Source organism: Seriola dumerili, unplaced genomic scaffold (assembly GCF_002260705.1).
Source record: "Seriola dumerili isolate Sdu_G_001 unplaced genomic scaffold, Sdu_1.0 BDQW01000226.1, whole genome shotgun sequence".
NCBI classification, from domain to species: Eukaryota; Metazoa; Chordata; class Actinopteri; order Carangiformes; family Carangidae; genus Seriola; species Seriola dumerili.
The window spans coordinates 758,809-775,315 of NW_019174481.1; the positions used below are offsets into that span (position 1 = coordinate 758,809).

At 40.8% G+C, this 16,507-nt stretch overlaps 2 protein-coding genes across 4 annotated transcripts; both read left to right on the forward strand.

The window, feature by feature from the left end:
- Positions 1-755: 755 nt before the first annotated feature.
- Positions 756-7,484, forward strand: LOC111229027 (acyl-CoA-binding domain-containing protein 5-B-like). 2 transcript variants are annotated; one of them, XM_022755177.1, is made up of 14 exons: positions 756-828; positions 1,068-1,186; positions 1,575-1,698; positions 2,053-2,125; positions 2,683-2,833; positions 3,030-3,068; positions 3,485-3,691; positions 5,213-5,428; positions 5,737-5,831; positions 5,963-6,149; positions 6,282-6,496; positions 6,646-6,696; positions 6,808-6,923; positions 7,020-7,484. In XM_022755177.1, the coding sequence occupies exons 2-14, from the start codon at positions 1,084-1,086 to the stop codon at positions 7,030-7,032; spliced, it is 1,590 nt and encodes a 529-aa protein (XP_022610898.1). In that variant the 5' UTR covers positions 756-828; positions 1,068-1,083; the 3' UTR covers positions 7,033-7,484. The 2 variants fall into 2 exon arrangements, with proteins under 2 accessions (XP_022610898.1, XP_022610899.1); XM_022755178.1 differs by lacking the exons at positions 3,030-3,068; positions 3,485-3,691.
- A 692-nt stretch (positions 7,485-8,176) lies between these two features.
- LOC111229114 (ATP-dependent zinc metalloprotease YME1L1-like) lies at positions 8,177-16,337 on the forward strand. Of its 2 annotated transcripts, none has more exons than XM_022755302.1 (18): positions 8,177-8,359; positions 8,985-9,119; positions 9,706-9,883; positions 10,289-10,387; positions 10,626-10,735; positions 11,073-11,223; positions 11,317-11,400; positions 11,767-11,919; positions 12,110-12,262; positions 12,437-12,569; positions 12,842-12,904; positions 13,102-13,214; positions 13,329-13,484; positions 13,602-13,753; positions 13,864-13,990; positions 14,161-14,234; positions 14,344-14,430; positions 14,537-16,337. In XM_022755302.1, exons 1-18 carry the CDS (start codon positions 8,327-8,329, stop codon positions 14,678-14,680), a joined length of 2,145 nt encoding a protein of 714 aa, XP_022611023.1. In that variant the 5' UTR covers positions 8,177-8,326; the 3' UTR covers positions 14,681-16,337. The 2 variants fall into 2 exon arrangements, with proteins under 2 accessions (XP_022611023.1, XP_022611022.1); XM_022755301.1 differs by having other exon boundaries at positions 8,178-8,359; positions 11,746-11,919.
- The last annotated feature ends 170 nt before the right edge of the window (positions 16,338-16,507 follow it).

Genomic DNA, 16,507 nt, shown 5'->3' on the forward strand with positions numbered 1-16,507 from the left:
ATTAAAATACACAAAACGCACAAATAAAATATAAAACATGTAACGTTTTAAAATAAAATATGTCAGTCGAAAAATAAGATTTTATAGGGCACAAATGACCATCTATAAAGGTGAGACTAAATTTGACATGATCTGACCACTCAGCACATAACAGAACAGAATAGTAACCTAAACCTGATACAATTATAGATATTCCACTGTATTTTTGCCCTTTTATTGAAACGATTCCATAGTTTAATGACTCATCAGAATCATAGTTGTGCCTAGACTAAATCTTAATAATAGACCAATTTCATCACAGAGGTAGCTGCCCAGATACATTAAAGAACAAACAAACAAACAAATACACAAACAAAAACTAGCGTATAAAAATGATGGAAATCATTTCATGTTTACAAGGATGCATTAAATATTTGATGCTATATGAAATAACAAAAACCATAAAAAGAGACATACATTAGTCCCAATACCGTTTTGATATGTCTCAACATTTTTAAAAGGAGAATTTGTATAAAGCCTGCACTTCACTTCAGTGTTATTTTGATATATACCTAATGACCTAATGACACTACATTTCCCATACATCACCGCTGCTTAAATCCCCACTGAGAGGGGTTTCTGGGACTTGGAGGAGTAAAGCCTTCATTGTCAAGCCACCACTCTCCACGTTTTAACGACAAAAACTACATTTCCCAGTTATATTCAGTGCTCAGACGTTGGCTGTTTGGCTCATCCTTGGCTGGAGTCAAGATTGGCTTTCTGCTGCATATTGCAGACAGACACCGGGCTAATGAAGTAATTATTGCACCGGCGAATATGAACTTTATGGTGAGTCTCTAATAAATCAACCATAGAGGAGGCACTTCTGATAAACAGCGTAGTGTGTTACCGCTGAACCGACGCGAGCTGATTATTTAATATCACCTAGATTAAACAGTCTGCCTCCATAGATAAGACAAGTGGCAACTAGCTGCAGTGATGACCAAATTATGTTGAAATGTCCCTTACTGAACACTTTCTGAAATGCATTTGATTTGTCCATTAATTGCCTCAAATCCACGTTGAAGATGTGAGGACTCCTTCATGTCATCCTTACTGGGGCTCAGCATGGCGCAGGAGGACAAACACAGCCTCGAGGCGAAATTCGCCGCTGCAGTTAAAGTGATGCGGAGTTTGCCTGAAGAAGGTGATAACTTTCTCTTCTACTCTGTCCTAGACTATGAATGAAAGAGGTTGGACTTAAGTCTTAGGTTATGTGCTGCACAGTGTGAAGTCTGTGCTTGTTGTTGGTGTGTAAACACTCTAGGTGATTGACCTACATGCAGAGCTGTCACTACTAGCTGACCCTCCATTGATAAAGCTGCTGTGAGGATAAGAGCTGATTAAGTGAATCAGTCATTTCTCCGGTCTAATAACAACTGCTGGAGCTCACGTGTGTCTCAGTGTAACAATTTTATTGCAATTCTATTGCATTCTGGAGCTGCCCTCCACATGTGTGTTTTGTAGAAAATAAAACCAACTGTGATGTAACACAAGAGTAAAACCCTTTCTAATCAGCTTTCTCCTTTTCACAGGTCCTTTCCAGCCGTCTGATGACATGATGCTGATGTTCTATAGTTACTATAAGCAGGCCACCTTGGGGCCCTGCAACATCCCCAGACCGAGCGGCTTCTGGGACACTCGTGGAAAAGCTAAATGGTAAGTGTTTATTGTGTGTTGTCTTCATACATATGTAATTGTTATATTACACAATTAAATGTTAGTTATGGTTAATGGCAGCATAGGAGACAGACAGAAAAAATATCCATGCTATCCATACAACAGCTCAAAGGCAGAATCACTTAATGCCTCCAAATCCACAATTTATGTCAATAACAACCAGATATTACTGCACAGCACAGCTGGTATATCCAATGGGAAATCCTGCAGAATAGATGAAGTAGGGTGAGATTTCTGCATCACTTACTTCCTCTCTAACTGCATACTTTCAGTTATTCAATGATCGCTTTCTTGTCAGTGTCCAAGTGTTGAACTATGACTTTGTGTTGCCAGGGATGCGTGGAGCTCTTTAGGAAATATGACAAAGGAGGAAGCCATGAAGAATTATGTTGAGGACATCCAGCTGGTAAGTCCTTTCAGGGAAAACTAAGGCCGAATAGAAGGAGCATGAATAATAATAAACACACGGGCATCTCTCTTCACAGTAATGTGTCCATTACTTGTGACCAAATACCTGCAAAAACAATCACATTCCCATCTTCCCCAGCTGCACTGTGCTTTAGCTCTAATAAGAAAATGTTAGCATGCTAAATGCTAAACTAAGACATCATACCTGCTAAATATCAACATAAACAGCAGCAGCTGCTAGCATGACTTCGGACTTGCAGTCTTGTTGATAAAAACTAATTGATTTATTGTATGTGTTTGACCAGAGACTGCTTCTGCAAATATCATTACTCATTTTTCACTGCTGATAACATTCACTTCCCCCAGTTACCATCTCTTTAACTGGTCCAACCAAAACTCACACAGCCTTTGCAATATATAATCACATCTAATTAACTTGATTCCCTGTGATTTGTTGACAGTCTTGCCACATCTATTTATACAAAAGCAAGTGCAAAGCGCATGTGCCATATTCTCCTAATCGCTTTCGGCATAAACTTGATTATTTGCTGTCAGATTTTGGAGACCATCCCGATCTCAGATGAGGTGACCGACCTGGTGCAGAAGCTAGGCAACTTCTACACTGAAGTCGACGGAGAAGAAGAGGAAGCTGAAGAAAGTGAAGTGGAGAGGAGGCCCTTCACCAGGCCTTTTGCAAAACATGCAGGTAATGTACACGATCAGAGATGCCAATAATAACTCCGCACTTGGAGGCATATCAAAGGAAAAGAAAAAAAGAATACACTCCAAGGAGGCCACTGCTGCTCATGTGGGGTGTCGTACTGCTGCTGATGTCTCTTTCTCAGTCACAGAGATTTATTTTTCTGAGCCTAAGCCTGTCTTACATGTCTTTTCATCACTAGATGAGCTGGTCAAAGCATTGAAGAAGCCAACAATGGAAGGCAAGTCTTGTGGTTTTCACTGTAGCTTTAGAGTTGATAGATAGCTCTTTGTGGTCCCAGACTGAATACGCTTATTTTAATTTAATTGCGTTGCTTTCATTAGCGTTTCATTTGACTGATCAAGGGCATCATTCTAGGCTGAATTTAGAGTAATGCAAATACACTGCAGGAACTGTGCTGGGTGAACATTTCCTGTGCAATCTGTCATATATGTGCTGTGAGGCTTGTTCAGTGGTTAGTCAGTGTGTCGCTTTGTTGGCTTATGTCATTATTTGCACTTTGTGGTATAGTAGTGAGACAAACCTGTGAATTTAGAAATAGTCTGTCAAGTGTGTGTGTTTGCTTTATGTAGATGTAGATGGTGCAACATATTCTTTGATAAAGACTTAATCAAGAGTGTTTCCCTCACTGTTCAGGCTATGGGGATCTGTGGGATGATATACAAAACCTTCAAGAAAAAGACAGTGTTCATGGCGTAAGTGTCGGTAGCGAGGAGGAAGAGGGAAGTAAAGACAATAGTGAAATCGAAAGAAAAGAGGAAAGTAGTGATTGGAGGGGAAGTGAGGAAGAGGAGAATGGGGATGAAGAAGATAATACAGAAGATGAAGAGGAGGAGGAAAAAGGTACCATCAGTAGTTGTAGTTAGCTGTGTTTTTGCTGTGGAGTTGTGTGTGCTGTGTTGTAGTAGTTACACACACTAAACCGCCATAGGGCACCGAGTTCATATCCTACATTTACCAGCTAGGTCTGTGAGTCCTGGACACACCCACTGTTACCTCGGCTACCACGGAGGCTGTCTTCTGTACTTTTTCAGTATTTTGACAGTATGTCTGTCTGTGGACAGATTTTTGTCAAAAGTGTCACAACCGGTGCAAGATGCAGTCACAAAACGTTACAGGTGTGTAGTTGAGTTCAAAACGAAGGCAGAGTCCGAAGATGGGTGTGGTCCGAGCCATGAGTGCTGAGTAATCCTTTAATAGTACACTAATGGGTACTGGGTCAGATCCTCGACATGTTGACAGGCGTCGCGCCAGGTTTGATCTCATTGTAAGATGGTCTGTTCTTAAAGTAAACAAATGAAAATACCAATGCAATACTGTGTTTATACTTTCCATCCTTCTGTGTCATAGTGCTCCACTGTTGTCCAAACACGCATCACTGATGTGCACCATTGTACTGGATGACATGTCTCTTCGTTACCATGAACATGGGCACTACCGTCAACAGTTCTGCTGTAAATACTCACCAGTGCACCAAATGTGTATCAATCTGCAGCTAAAAATAGTCCCTAACTAAAGACTACCTTGCAATGGGATTACACCGGCCGCAGAGCCTGTCAACATGACACTCAGCAGCCAGGGGTCTGACCACACCCATCTTCATTTTGATCTCAACTACTTGCCTGTAAAGTACTCAGACTAGCCTCTGTGGTAGTTCCTGCCACAGTAGGTGTCTCCAGGACCACATTTGGCCATGATGACTCACAAGGTGAAAGCAACACCAGCCAGGCAGCTAACAAATACACAATTTATTCCTGTGTCAGTTGTTAAAGATCACAGTGCCCAATTGTTTTTGGAAGTTACTTATATACAGTATTTGTGACCTGTTTGTTACCTAAAATACACTCGAAAGAAAGATTTGTTTTTCTGTGGACAGGTGAATTATTTACTATATGTACACACTCTCATTTCTGTGCATTACTGGTGTGCATGCACTATTTTCTCTTAATTTCCTCATTTTTTTGCCTGTTTATTTTTAGGTTAAAAGGAAAGGAGAGCAACTGCTTGTGTATTTGTATTGTGTCCTTTAGTTGCTTATAAACTCCAACAGTATATTACAAGTTACTAAAGACCAGTCAGCACACAGTTGCTTTTTGTCTTTATGAATAGAATTTTCACTGTTTTCTGACACCCCTGAGTTCATTTGAAGGATTCAAGACGTGTATAGTTTCCATTGAAAGTCACTGAGTGTGATATGGTTTCTTTCTGAATATATTCATATAAATGAGAACAGTATTTCAATGAGATAAAGAAAAAAGTCATTTGCTCTAACTACGTCCAGGGTGAGATATGGATACACAAAGAGAACTGCCCTCTTTTGTAATCCTTTGTCATACTCTCTCGTGTTTTCTCGCCTCGGCTCAGTCTGGACTACTGATCCAAGGCTGCTGATGGTGGAGGACAAGAGGTGGAGGTCTGACACCAGAGGGTCCAGCAGCAGCATGGAGCCCAGCATGTCCTCCTTCACCAACGGGACACACAGCTCCCTCAACAGTGAGGTGGAGGAGGAGGAACTGGCCTGTTCCATAGCGCCCAGTGTGCAGTATAACCCGTACATGCACTTTAATGGACACCTGAGTGGTAAGATTATATATCAATGCAAAAAGAGTGTGTTTGATGATGATTATTATTCTGTAAAATCATAAGTATGCAGGAATAATGTTATAAGTTGTGCCTGTGGAAAATGTAGAATGTCGCAACATCAAATGTTAGAACACATAATAGAAAAGATTGAGAAAAGGAATGTAAAATGAGCTGTAAACCAAAAAACTCCTACTATATAGTCCTTAGGGTAAAGCATACAGCTGTTACTTACAAAGCATCACTCTCTGTTGCACACCTAAATAGTGATAAATAAATGTTTGAGTGCTGTGTTTTGCACCAATCAGATCACATTGATGCTGTTCCAGAGAAGAACCATCGATCCACAGACTCAGATAATGAGGAATTCTGTGACTCAATGGAGCATCTCGCCATGGAAGAGGTGTGGTGTCCCTTAAACAACATGCTAGAAAGAAAGTCATGAAGAGTTATAAAGTCAGACATCAATTTAAGGTGGTCTGTCCTTTCAGTGGCTATTCAGTTTGTGGTTGACTATCGTTTTTCTCCTACAAGCGGGTGTCTACATCGAAGGTTCAGCCACCTGGATCAGGAGCTGCCTCAGTGAAGCAAAATGATCTTTGGTTTGAGAGCAACACTACCCCGAATGGAGGAGAGGATCAAGTACTAACAAGAGATCCCTACTTTAAAGACGGGATTAGTACAAGCCAACACAACAGCTCCTTGTCAAGAAGAGGGAGAGGTGAGACTACTCTGACTCTGTATCCCTACTTTACCTTCCTCCAGAGATGTGTGCTTTGTTCACTCTCCTAAGCCTTTGCGGCGCCAGATAAGTTGCATGTTGTAGCATTAATCTGTCACAATCTGACTCCAGTTTCAGGTTGTCAGTCGCCAAGGGTTACCTGTAGCTCTCAGTGGTGTGTCAGTGCAGATGCTGCCAGCCGTTGTGTGTCACAGAGCAGACATCCTGTCAGTGCTTCCAGGGGAAACATCAATGAGCAAATAGCTACGGCTCTGCTGAGGCTGCAGCGCGACATGGCCAATGTGCTGCACAGGCTGCACACTCTGGAGATGCTCAACGTATCACAGGTAATACGATAAGACCAGGGGGGTCTGACCCCTTATATAGACTGATGGTGATCGAGACATCACACCAGCTGCTGATTTAGGCACCTCTGTATTAAAATATCTCTGTGAATATTTATTAGATATTTATTGATGGATTTCTGTATTTTCAGTCAAGATCATCTTCACCAAGGCAGGAGGACTCCTTACCTGTAGCACGAAAGGTCCTTTTAAAAGAATTTTCCAAAAATTCGATTTTTATGCAAATTTCTGACCAATTAGTTGCTAATCAGGAAATAAATGCAAATGCAGTAATGCAAGTCCTGTTTTTATAGATCCTGAGACCGTCCTGGTGGCCTTTTGACTTCTCTCCACTCACAGTGGTGTTGACTGCACTTTGGCCTCTGATTGCCCATTGGCTTGTCCAGCTTTACTTACAGAGGAAGAGAAGGTAAACAAAATTCTCTAATATCACCGATTATTTTATTTTTTCTTTATGACCACACCACAGACAATTACAACTCTGTGTCACCTTTTCTCCCCATAGAAAAATCCCCTGAATTGTCTGAGAGCCTTCAGCATCACTCAAAGAACATGAACCTGGGATGAAGTTGTTGCTTGTTTTGTTGCTTTGTGGCTTTTATAAGTTACCAACACAAACAATGTAATTCGACGCCAGTAGAAATGGAAAGTCTGCTTTAAATGAGTGAGTGGTTAGACAGGCGTTCAAAGGGAGACTCTGCAGTATAGTGTAGCATTTTGACTTCATGGACACCGTGTAGGGTTTTAAGTAAGGGAGAATTAATGCATTATAAATGCAGGCACATTTTCATTGTTATAGTTAGCTTAGCATTAGGTGGTCATATTTATGACATGTCTCACAGATCACCACACCACAAGTCAATCTAAACATAATACCCATATAAGAAAGTCAGCTTTTACTGGAAATAAATTCCTAATCATATATTAGCTGTCAACCTTAAGTGATAAGAGTTTTATTTTATTTGTTGTACGTTCCATTGTTTATTTAATTTTATTTTCATACTTTTTGTCAAATAATGTTTTTTTCCTGATAGTTAAAGACATCAGCCTTTTATATTGATGGTCTGAAATGTAGAAATATTTATGGAGCATTTCCTTTAAGACCAAATAGATATTTAAGGTAAAAAAAATAAGGTTATTTATGTGTAAAGATGAATGTTTATTTTATAGCTTGAGTGCAATGGCATCAAAGATCAGACTTTTGCAAAACAAACTAAAAAAAAAAAAAAAAAAAAAAAAAAAAAAAAAAGTTAAATACAAAGTACAGACAATCCATATATCTATATATAATCATCCTTGTTTCTTGTCAACTGTTTGGTGAAAATGAAGAAGAATGGGTTAGAGTGCTTTCAAATATACGGTTGTAAAACATCAGTATATTATGAAGCAAATTTGACATGCAATAAATACATTCTTGGAACAAACACATTTATTGTGATGATTTCTGATGGTCAGTGCTCGTGTAAAGGGATGTTAGCGGGAAAATCTAAGTTGTAAGTTGTAAGACGATGTCATATTTATTAGATTTTAAACTACTGTAAGTAAGCAAAGTAATATTGCTGTTATTTCACAATGAACTAAATAAACGGAACCTAAGTCAGTCCAGAAAAGGGAGAACAGATTTCGACAGGGATGCAAAGGTTGTTGCAACTGTAGAGGTCATATCCGGTTTATCTTCGGCTGTCAGCGGACCGCTGAAGTTCGCAGTTGGACTAGCTGTGCCTGCGACAGAAAGTTAAAGTGAAAGAAACACGGGCCTTTAACACTCAGGGGCAGTGGTGTAACTTGCTTAGCTTCTCGAGAGAATTAAAGATGTTTTCCTTGTCGATGACGGTCCAACCACAGGTAAGAAATCAAGAAACTTAAGGCCAAGCTAATGTTAGCATTGTTATTGTTTTGGTTCTACCCCGTTCAGCTCAGCCTGCTAGCAAGCTAAGTTAACCTTAGCTTGTTCTCTTGTGAGCGAGGTTGTTGTCGACCTTTCCTTTCCATTTAACGGTCTGAAACACGTTTACCTTCACGTCCTACCTGTAATTTAACAGAGACGTTTATCCTGGTGTGTGGGCCGTTGAGTTGAGAGGAGCTGACAGTTTAACCGACAGTGCTCAGTTGAGTGTCCAGTGTGTCCTTAGCTGCCAGCTGGGAAACTGCGTCAATGAGAGACATGTTTTACTACTGATACCTTGTATTTTCTAAGAAATCAGCTGTTTAAACAACTTTTCTGTAGAGACATGAGAAATGTCTGGCTTCTTTCCTTTTATTTAGTGCAAGATCATGAGCTTCATTTAGATCATGAAGACTTTGTAACAGCAATTAGCGGGTGTACTTTTTCCGTTGGTTTCTGTTAGTCTGTGGTAGCTTCATGTCAGGCTACCTGACAACTAGGGATTTTGATGAAAATTGCGACATATATGGTAGTTGTCACTATTTGATATTCAAATGTGTAACTTCACTCACTGTTCGATCACAGGTGACTGTACCTCTCAGCCACCTCATCAACGTCCTCCACTCTCTGAAGAGCTCAGTGGGAAGCAGCAGCAGTGCCAGCAGCATGTCTAGAAAGCACACAGAGCATGCCTCAGACTCAGAACTACAATGCACGGAGGTACGGATCAGTAGGAGAAAATCTGCAGTTGCAGATCAAACACAATGCAATGATACACTTGTTTGTTTTCACACTTCCTTACCCTGCACCACATGTGTCACAGAGACCTGTTGTAAAATTCATGCAGTGGCCACTTCATTAGGGTTCACCTGCCCAGTATGTTACGATTCAATACAACAACTCTGCCATAAATTTTATGTTTATGAAGTTTATAATGAAATCTGAAATCTATAAATGCAGTTATGTGTTTATTGCTGAGGTCATAGAGATGGTGCTGTAATGAACTACATTGTATTGAGAGGTCTTTATAACACATAGCACTGTTACATTGTTTGTATGAAAAGTTCAATGCTCATAAAGTCTGATTGATTGAGTGATTAATTGAACACCACCGCTTGCTTTGGCCTCAGTGCTGAAATCTATAATTTGATCAACATATCAGTGGCAGTGTCAAACAAACTGAAGGTAATTTTTATAGCAGAACAGTAGTATTCCATTAGATTGTACAGGTGGACCTGTAGAGTGGTCACTGACTACAGCTTTGCAAGGAGTAAAACGCACATTTCTGTAATGTACTTGTGTGCAGTCCATGTGGAACCTGCGGGAGCTTGGATTATCAGACCTGGGAACACAGCAGCTGGATGAGCTTGTGAACTGTGTGTTACCACGCTTGAGCACACAGGAGGCGCCACTTCCACTGGGCGGTCAGACAGCCTGGAGAACCTCTCACCTTTCTGCACACTCCTTTTTCTACAACAAGCACGGTGAGAATTCGTATTTTGGTTAGAAAAAAAATCCCCCATGCTTTACCTCATATCAGTTAAACTGGTGCTCGCTTTGATCAAGCTTGGTGTAACTGCTGTTTACATCTCACTGTTACTTGTGAATGCTGGATGCCTCTTGGTCACTAAACACAATATGTGTTGCAGAGACTAGCCATCTCTCGAAACCTCTAAACCCCTAACACTCCCAGTTATCATTGATAAAGGAATTCAGCAGACCATTCTTTGGACCCTCTAATGCATCTCATCTCTCGTGATCAGTTTAGCTTCTTCGTGACTTAAAGCCAAGGGTCATTGCTACCCCTTTTACCTGAAGTAAACTCAGTTAACTATGTATTCATTTCGTATGGATGTGTAATATGCACAGCACTTTTCTTCTCTTCCCAGGGTTCTCATGTGGTCCCATGCCAATGTCTGGCCAAGTTTTTCCCAGGCAGCAACCATCACCTCTTCAGTCAGTGTGCACAGAGTTACAACACTGGCCAGGTAACTATGGATTAGAAACATTTATAAATGATGTAATAATCTGTCACTGATCCATAGCATTGCATGCAGTTAACTGTCAATGTTATGTATGTTTCCTATTTAACATATATGCTGCACATTTACTTGTAACAATATGTACATTTATAATCGTTATGCTAATCCAATGAAGTTATATGCTGTGGAAATATGGTTGGTTTTTAAACTACTTTAACATCCTATACTTACTGTTTTTTTCAAGTGTTGGTCCAGAGCAGAGGCTTCAAAACCTTAAGGAACAAAAACAGACGACTGCAACCAGGCTTCGACCGCCCAGTGGAATCTGAGGGGTTCACACCATCTTTTATGAAAGTAGGTACTTCAGAGACGTTCACATGCTTAACATGCTCAGGCAGATCCTTAAGCATGTTAGATTTTCTGCACACAAGAAAAATGGAGGAGTAGTTGGAAACTGGTGCTCTGCCTAGCCTGTGTCAGAAAAAGACAGATAATTTCATGACCGAAATAGACGGTATGTTTTTCTTACTTTGGTTGGCTAATGTTAACAGTTATGCAGCTGTGTTGGCTAGTGTTCATGCCTACAAAGCTTGTCCAGTACCTTCTAAAGGTACCTAATAAAGGTGTGTTATAAGTGAAGGAGTATTCTGGCTCTGTGAAAGCATCTGAGCTATCTTGCCTCATGATACAGGGTTTCCTTTCACGTGACAAGGGGGTTGAAGTGGAGAGTCTAGACAGCCTGTTGAAGAACAAGAACATACCTGATGGACAACAGGATGCTTTCAAAAGGGGCTTCGCTGAAGGTTTCCTGAAAGCTCAAGCCTTGACACAACGCACACAAGGCAAGTGGAACAACTAATCAATTTTAGTGCACAAGTTACCATAATTAAACGATATTGATGTATCGTTTCCCTGTAATTTTCCCCACTGTTCAGACTCTCTCAGGAGGACTCGTCTCATCCTGCTGGTGCTGCTTCTTGTTGGGCTCTATGGCATCTCCAAAACCCCCTTCCTATCGGGTAAAGGCTCCTTTTCTCCTCTGTTTTTTTAATTACATGTCACTTGAAATCACTTCCAATATGTTAATAATTTAATATATTAAAATATTAATGTAAATAACAATAACTCAGCATTTGCCTGCTTTATTAATTTATGCTTATTTAAAAAATTTGATAGAACAGAAAAAAAAACATTTTCAGATTTTTTGCAGACAACAAATTCTAACTTGCAGTATTGAAGCACTAATATTATATGTAGCTATATTAGATGTAGTAGCTACGCTTACTAACAGGCTGTGTGTGTGTGTGTTCATTAACCATGCCATGCAGTGTGATTTCGAACTTTAATCTAACCATTTTGGACAGTGCGGTTCCGAACCACATCAGGCCTGGATTCGGCAGTAGATCCTGTCCAGATGAAAAACGTGACATTTGAGCACGTCAAAGGGGTAGAAGAAGCTAAGAACGAGCTGCAGGACGTGGTGGAGTTCCTGAAAAACCCACAGAAGTTCACAGCACTGGGAGGAAAACTGCCAAAAGGTAGGACAGTCTCTCAGTGTGTTTAAAGCTACATGAAGATCTTTTCTCCACTTGTACACATATATATATGTGTATGTACTATACTAGGTATAGTATAATACCTTTTCAGCTCATGGTGATGGCACAATACTACTCAGGGCTCTGTTTTTGTATCACTCTTTTTCCTCATCCTTGCCTCTCTGTATTTCAGGTGTTCTACTGGTCGGTCCTCCTGGGACTGGTAAGACCCTGCTGGCCAGAGCGGTGGCCGGAGAGGCAGATGTGCCGTTCTACTACGCCTCTGGGTCAGAGTTTGATGAGATGTTTGTTGGAGTGGGAGCCAGTCGCATCAGGAACCTTTTCCGTGGGTTTTTTTTTTTTTTTTTAATCATCATCTGTCATCTCCCTTTTCCTTTTCCTTCCTTAAAGGCCAGTTGAATGGTTAAAGTTGACTCCTAATATAATGGCTTCATGATTGAAAAAACAGTAATTATAATTGTGTTCAATATTGTAGTCCATATGTTTATGTTTTTTCCAGGGGAAGGTAAAGCCAATGCTCCCTGTGTGATCTTCATTGATGAGCTGGACAGTGTGGGTGGGAAAAGGATCGAGTCTCCCATGCACCCTTACTCCAGACAGACTATCAACCAGCTGCTTGCTGAGATGGACGGGTAATCTCTAAAATGATCAGTTGCATTTTTACGTTTTAGATTATGTGTTATATCTTATATCTTATACGACTACAGATTGTAAAGACCAGTCTTTAATCATAAGTGCATACAGAGCAGTGTTGGTCAACACAAGAATAAATAAAGTGCTGCATTGTGGCACAATGCAGAAGTTTTCTGTGATGGAAAATGTAGCAAAAAACAATAGATCCAAAAAGACAGGAAAGTTGCTGCGTTGCAGAAAGTGACTTGCCTCATGTGATATTACTTTGTAGGTTTAAACCAAATGAAGGTGTGATCATCATTGGAGCAACAAACTTCCCAGAGGCTTTGGATAAGTACGTTTACCTCTGTGTCTCCTGCAAAATGTCAAAGCTTACAATGCACATTTAGAAATGTCAAGGTTTACAACCTTCAGAGTCACAGCAGTTCTTTTCAATGATGAAGAATGAACTACAGCTTTGAGGTTGTGTGTCAGAGTTATGTGCTGACACAGTATCAGCATTTTTACTAACAAGCTGGTCGATCCTTTCAGTGCCCTGATCCGCCCCGGACGATTTGACATGCAGGTGACTGTCCCCAAACCAGACGTGAAAGGACGCACAGAGATCCTCAACTGGTACCTGAAGAAGATTAAAATGGATCCAGGTCTGAAACGAGCCAAAATATAGTTGACTTATCTCAAATGTAGTTCACGGTATTTGAACTACAGAGGCTGAATCTTTTAAGAATATTTGCATTTTGCTGTGCTTTGCTGTGCAGCTATTGAGGCCAGTATTATTGCTCGAGGCACAGTGGGCTTCTCCGGCGCTGACCTAGAAAATCTGGTCAATCAGGCCGCCCTGAAGGCAGCAGTTGATGGCAAAGACATGGTCACTTTGAAGGAGTTGGAGTTTGCAAAAGACAAAATCCTCATGGGTGAGAAAAGCTTTGTTAGCGATCCCTCTCCTCATTTTCTTCTTTTTTAATCTTTCTTGACCCTTCTGGTTCTTCTCTGGATGAAATCACCTCATTCATTCTTGTCTCTTCTTCAAGGCCCTGAGAGGAGGAGTGCAGAAATAGACAAGAAGAACAAGCTCATCACAGCGTACCACGAATCAGGCCACGCAATTGTAGCGTACTACACCAAAGACGCCATGCCAATCAACAAGGCTACCATCATGCCCAGGGGCCCAAGTCTGGGACATGTAAGACACCTAGAGCTTTTGAAACCTCATAGTTTAACTGCGCATATCCAACTTTGACACCAGTTCTGATGCAAACATTCCTCTTGTTTCCGTCTTCTTCTTCTTCCCAGGTGTCCATGCTCCCAGAGAATGATCGCTGGAGTGAGACTCGCTCTCAGTTACTGGCCCAGATGGACGTTAGTATGGGCGGCCGTGTGGCAGAGGAGATTATATTTGGCCACGAGTACATCACAACCGGTAGGAAACGGTTCCCCAAAGGGCCAGTGAGTCCTAAAATGTTTTAGTTAAGAGGGTAGCATATAGGGAAAATCTTGGTATTTATTACATCAGGAAGTAATGTGTTCAGCTGGCTGAAATTTAAAAGGGCAACATAACTGGTTATATATGTGTCATTTCTTCCTGTACAGGAGCATCAAGCGACTTTGACAGTGCGACCAAGATCGCTAAGATGATGGTGACCAGATTTGGAATGTGTGAGAAGGTAGGCAGACCTGACAGGGACTTAGAAAGGAAAGGCTGATCGTATTATATTCAGTTTTTGTTGCAAGTTAACATTTGTAAATGTATTGACTTGACTCCTTGTCTCCCAGCTGGGTGTGATGACCTATACTGACATGACATCACAGAGCCCAGAGACACAAGCTGCTGTGGAGCATGAAGTCAGGCTGTTACTGAAGGTCTGTGTCACCTGTTGAAATGACTACACATAAAAGAAAAACACTCAGCTCTGTATACAGCTCTATAGCAATATATCTAACCAGTCTTTTCTCTTGCTGTCTCCAGGAGTCTTATGAGCGTGCCAAAGTCCTGCTGAAGTCTCACGCCAAGGAGCACAAGAACCTGGCAGACGCTCTGCTCATGTATGAAACACTGGATGCCAAAGAGATCCAGCTGGTCTTGGAGGGAAAGAACCTGGAGACGAGATGAAACCAGAAAGGACGGCAACAATCTCGGGGGAAGCAACGGAGAAGGGGTCAGATTTTAAGAGCTCAGGCATTAAGGAAGGAGGATTGGACTCAGGTGTTGAGCAGTGAATCAGAGGAGTAAATTGACAAGTGCTCATGTGGGACGATGTCATATCTTCATGCTGTCACCTTCATGGAATCTCATCAATATTCCCAGACAAGTAGCTTTGTTATTTGAAACTTAAACATGACTTTCCTGTGTTCAGAGGTAAGCAGATGTGTGGTGCCCTAAGTCCATTATAAGTGGCGAAGGTTGAAAGGTTAAGTGTTTAATGGATTTAGTGGAAGGATGTTACTCAGAGCACTTTATCAGCTGGTGTTAGGAGATGATACCTGAATGTACATATACACATCAAGTGTAAAAACAGCATCTAGATAACAATCCTTTTGTAAAATTTGGTCAAATTCTGTTTAGCCAGCTCCGTGTAGATTCCTGTTCTGTCAGTGGGAAATGCTGAGCAGTATATATACCATTTACCCAAAGAGTCACTGCGTAATCATGGCAACCAGAATTTAACTTAATCTGAGCTCATTTTTGTCGGTGTTTGTGCTCATATCTGTTATTTGTGAAGTATATCTTCAATGTCAGGCTGCACTCGCTACTTCAGCTTGTGTTATTCTCAAGTTAGCACGTAGAAGTCTTTCCATGGGATCCTTGGTGTCTGGGATGTTTGAACAGATTATACACAGATCTACCTTCTCTGCTGATGTCCCTGTCGCTTGTTTTTAAAGGAGGCCTTCTGGGGAATGTACTGTAAGTGTATATTTTCTTTCCTTTTGAAGTAGGAGGTGTAAAAATTGAAACTAAAACACGTCAGCACTTTGGATGAGTGAACAAATTTAAAATGCAGTTGTGCACTCTTCATGTAATTTATTTCATTCATGCTGTGTGTGTACAGATTGAACAAAACCTGCTGCTCAGCCTCAAATAGCATGCAAGAAATACAAGCTGCATTTATGTCGTGATAGAGCATTTGGATCTTGGATTTTAATTTGAAAGTATTGTTGGCCTAATTTCAAATGCTCTGAGCTGGGCTTCTGAAAAGCCTCTCTGCAAATATATCAGTTTTTCTTGTAAATGAGTGAATTTGACCATTTCTTTCAGTTATTGTCCATTGCTGTCTGGGAAGGAAGATGTGAGACAGACAGAAAGAAAGTTTAAGCTCTAACAGTTCAGAGTCTAATTGTAAAGAGGCATCCTTGATTCTGAATATGACATTTCTTCAACACAGTTTGTTGGTAGAAACTTGCAGTTATTTGTCTGTTAATGTTGAATGTCTTCATCTTCAACTGAACAGTGTATGTAATCCTTACTTTAGCATTTCAGAACAGACAGTAAAGCTCTTGTCAAGGATACCACCAGCATACGTTATATCAGGGTGTTACCTTCTTGGGTTTTTTCCTTCACTTTGACACTATTTGCTCTGTTCATCGGCCTTTTACCCATGTTTAGCTGTATATACGACTGGGGTGTGATGGGAACATTGTATATAGATGTATAGTATTGCTTTTATGCTGAATTTGCTCTTTGCTGTTGACTGACAAAAAATCTCTCAACGATGTGATGGCAGTGCTTAATGAATGTTAGTGCAGCTGAAATCAATAAAAAGAAGCCCAAAGAAAAACTTGTAATTTTTGGTGCGTGTGTGCGTGCGTGCGTGTGTGCGTGCATGCGTGCGTGCGTGCGTGTGTGCGTGCGTGCGTGCGTGCATGTGTGGCTCAGTAGGTCGGGTTGTACTACAGATTTATTTTCACAAAAATGCTCAAAATAACATACAAATGGCAAAAT

What these genes read in the sequence shown, in the direction of transcription:
- LOC111229027 (XM_022755177.1), top strand. Translation starts at nt 1,084, where the DNA reads ATGTCATCCTTACTGGGGCTCAGCATGGCGCAGGAGGACAAACACAGC. An exon ending in TGAAGAGGAGGAGGAAAAAG is followed by an intron (nt 3,692 to 5,212) that starts GTACCATCAGTA and finishes GCCTCGGCTCAG; the next exon opens with TCTGGACTACTGATCCAAGG. An exon ending in CTTTAATGGACACCTGAGTG is followed by an intron (nt 5,429 to 5,736) that starts GTAAGATTATAT and finishes TGCACCAATCAG; the next exon opens with ATCACATTGATGCTGTTCCA.
- LOC111229114 (XM_022755301.1), top strand. Translation starts at nt 8,327, where the DNA reads ATGTTTTCCTTGTCGATGACGGTCCAACCACAG. An exon ending in CTTTTTCTACAACAAGCACG is followed by an intron (nt 9,884 to 10,288) that starts GTGAGAATTCGT and finishes TTCTCTTCCCAG; the next exon opens with GGTTCTCATGTGGTCCCATG. An exon ending in AGAGTTACAACACTGGCCAG is followed by an intron (nt 10,388 to 10,625) that starts GTAACTATGGAT and finishes GTTTTTTTCAAG; the next exon opens with TGTTGGTCCAGAGCAGAGGC.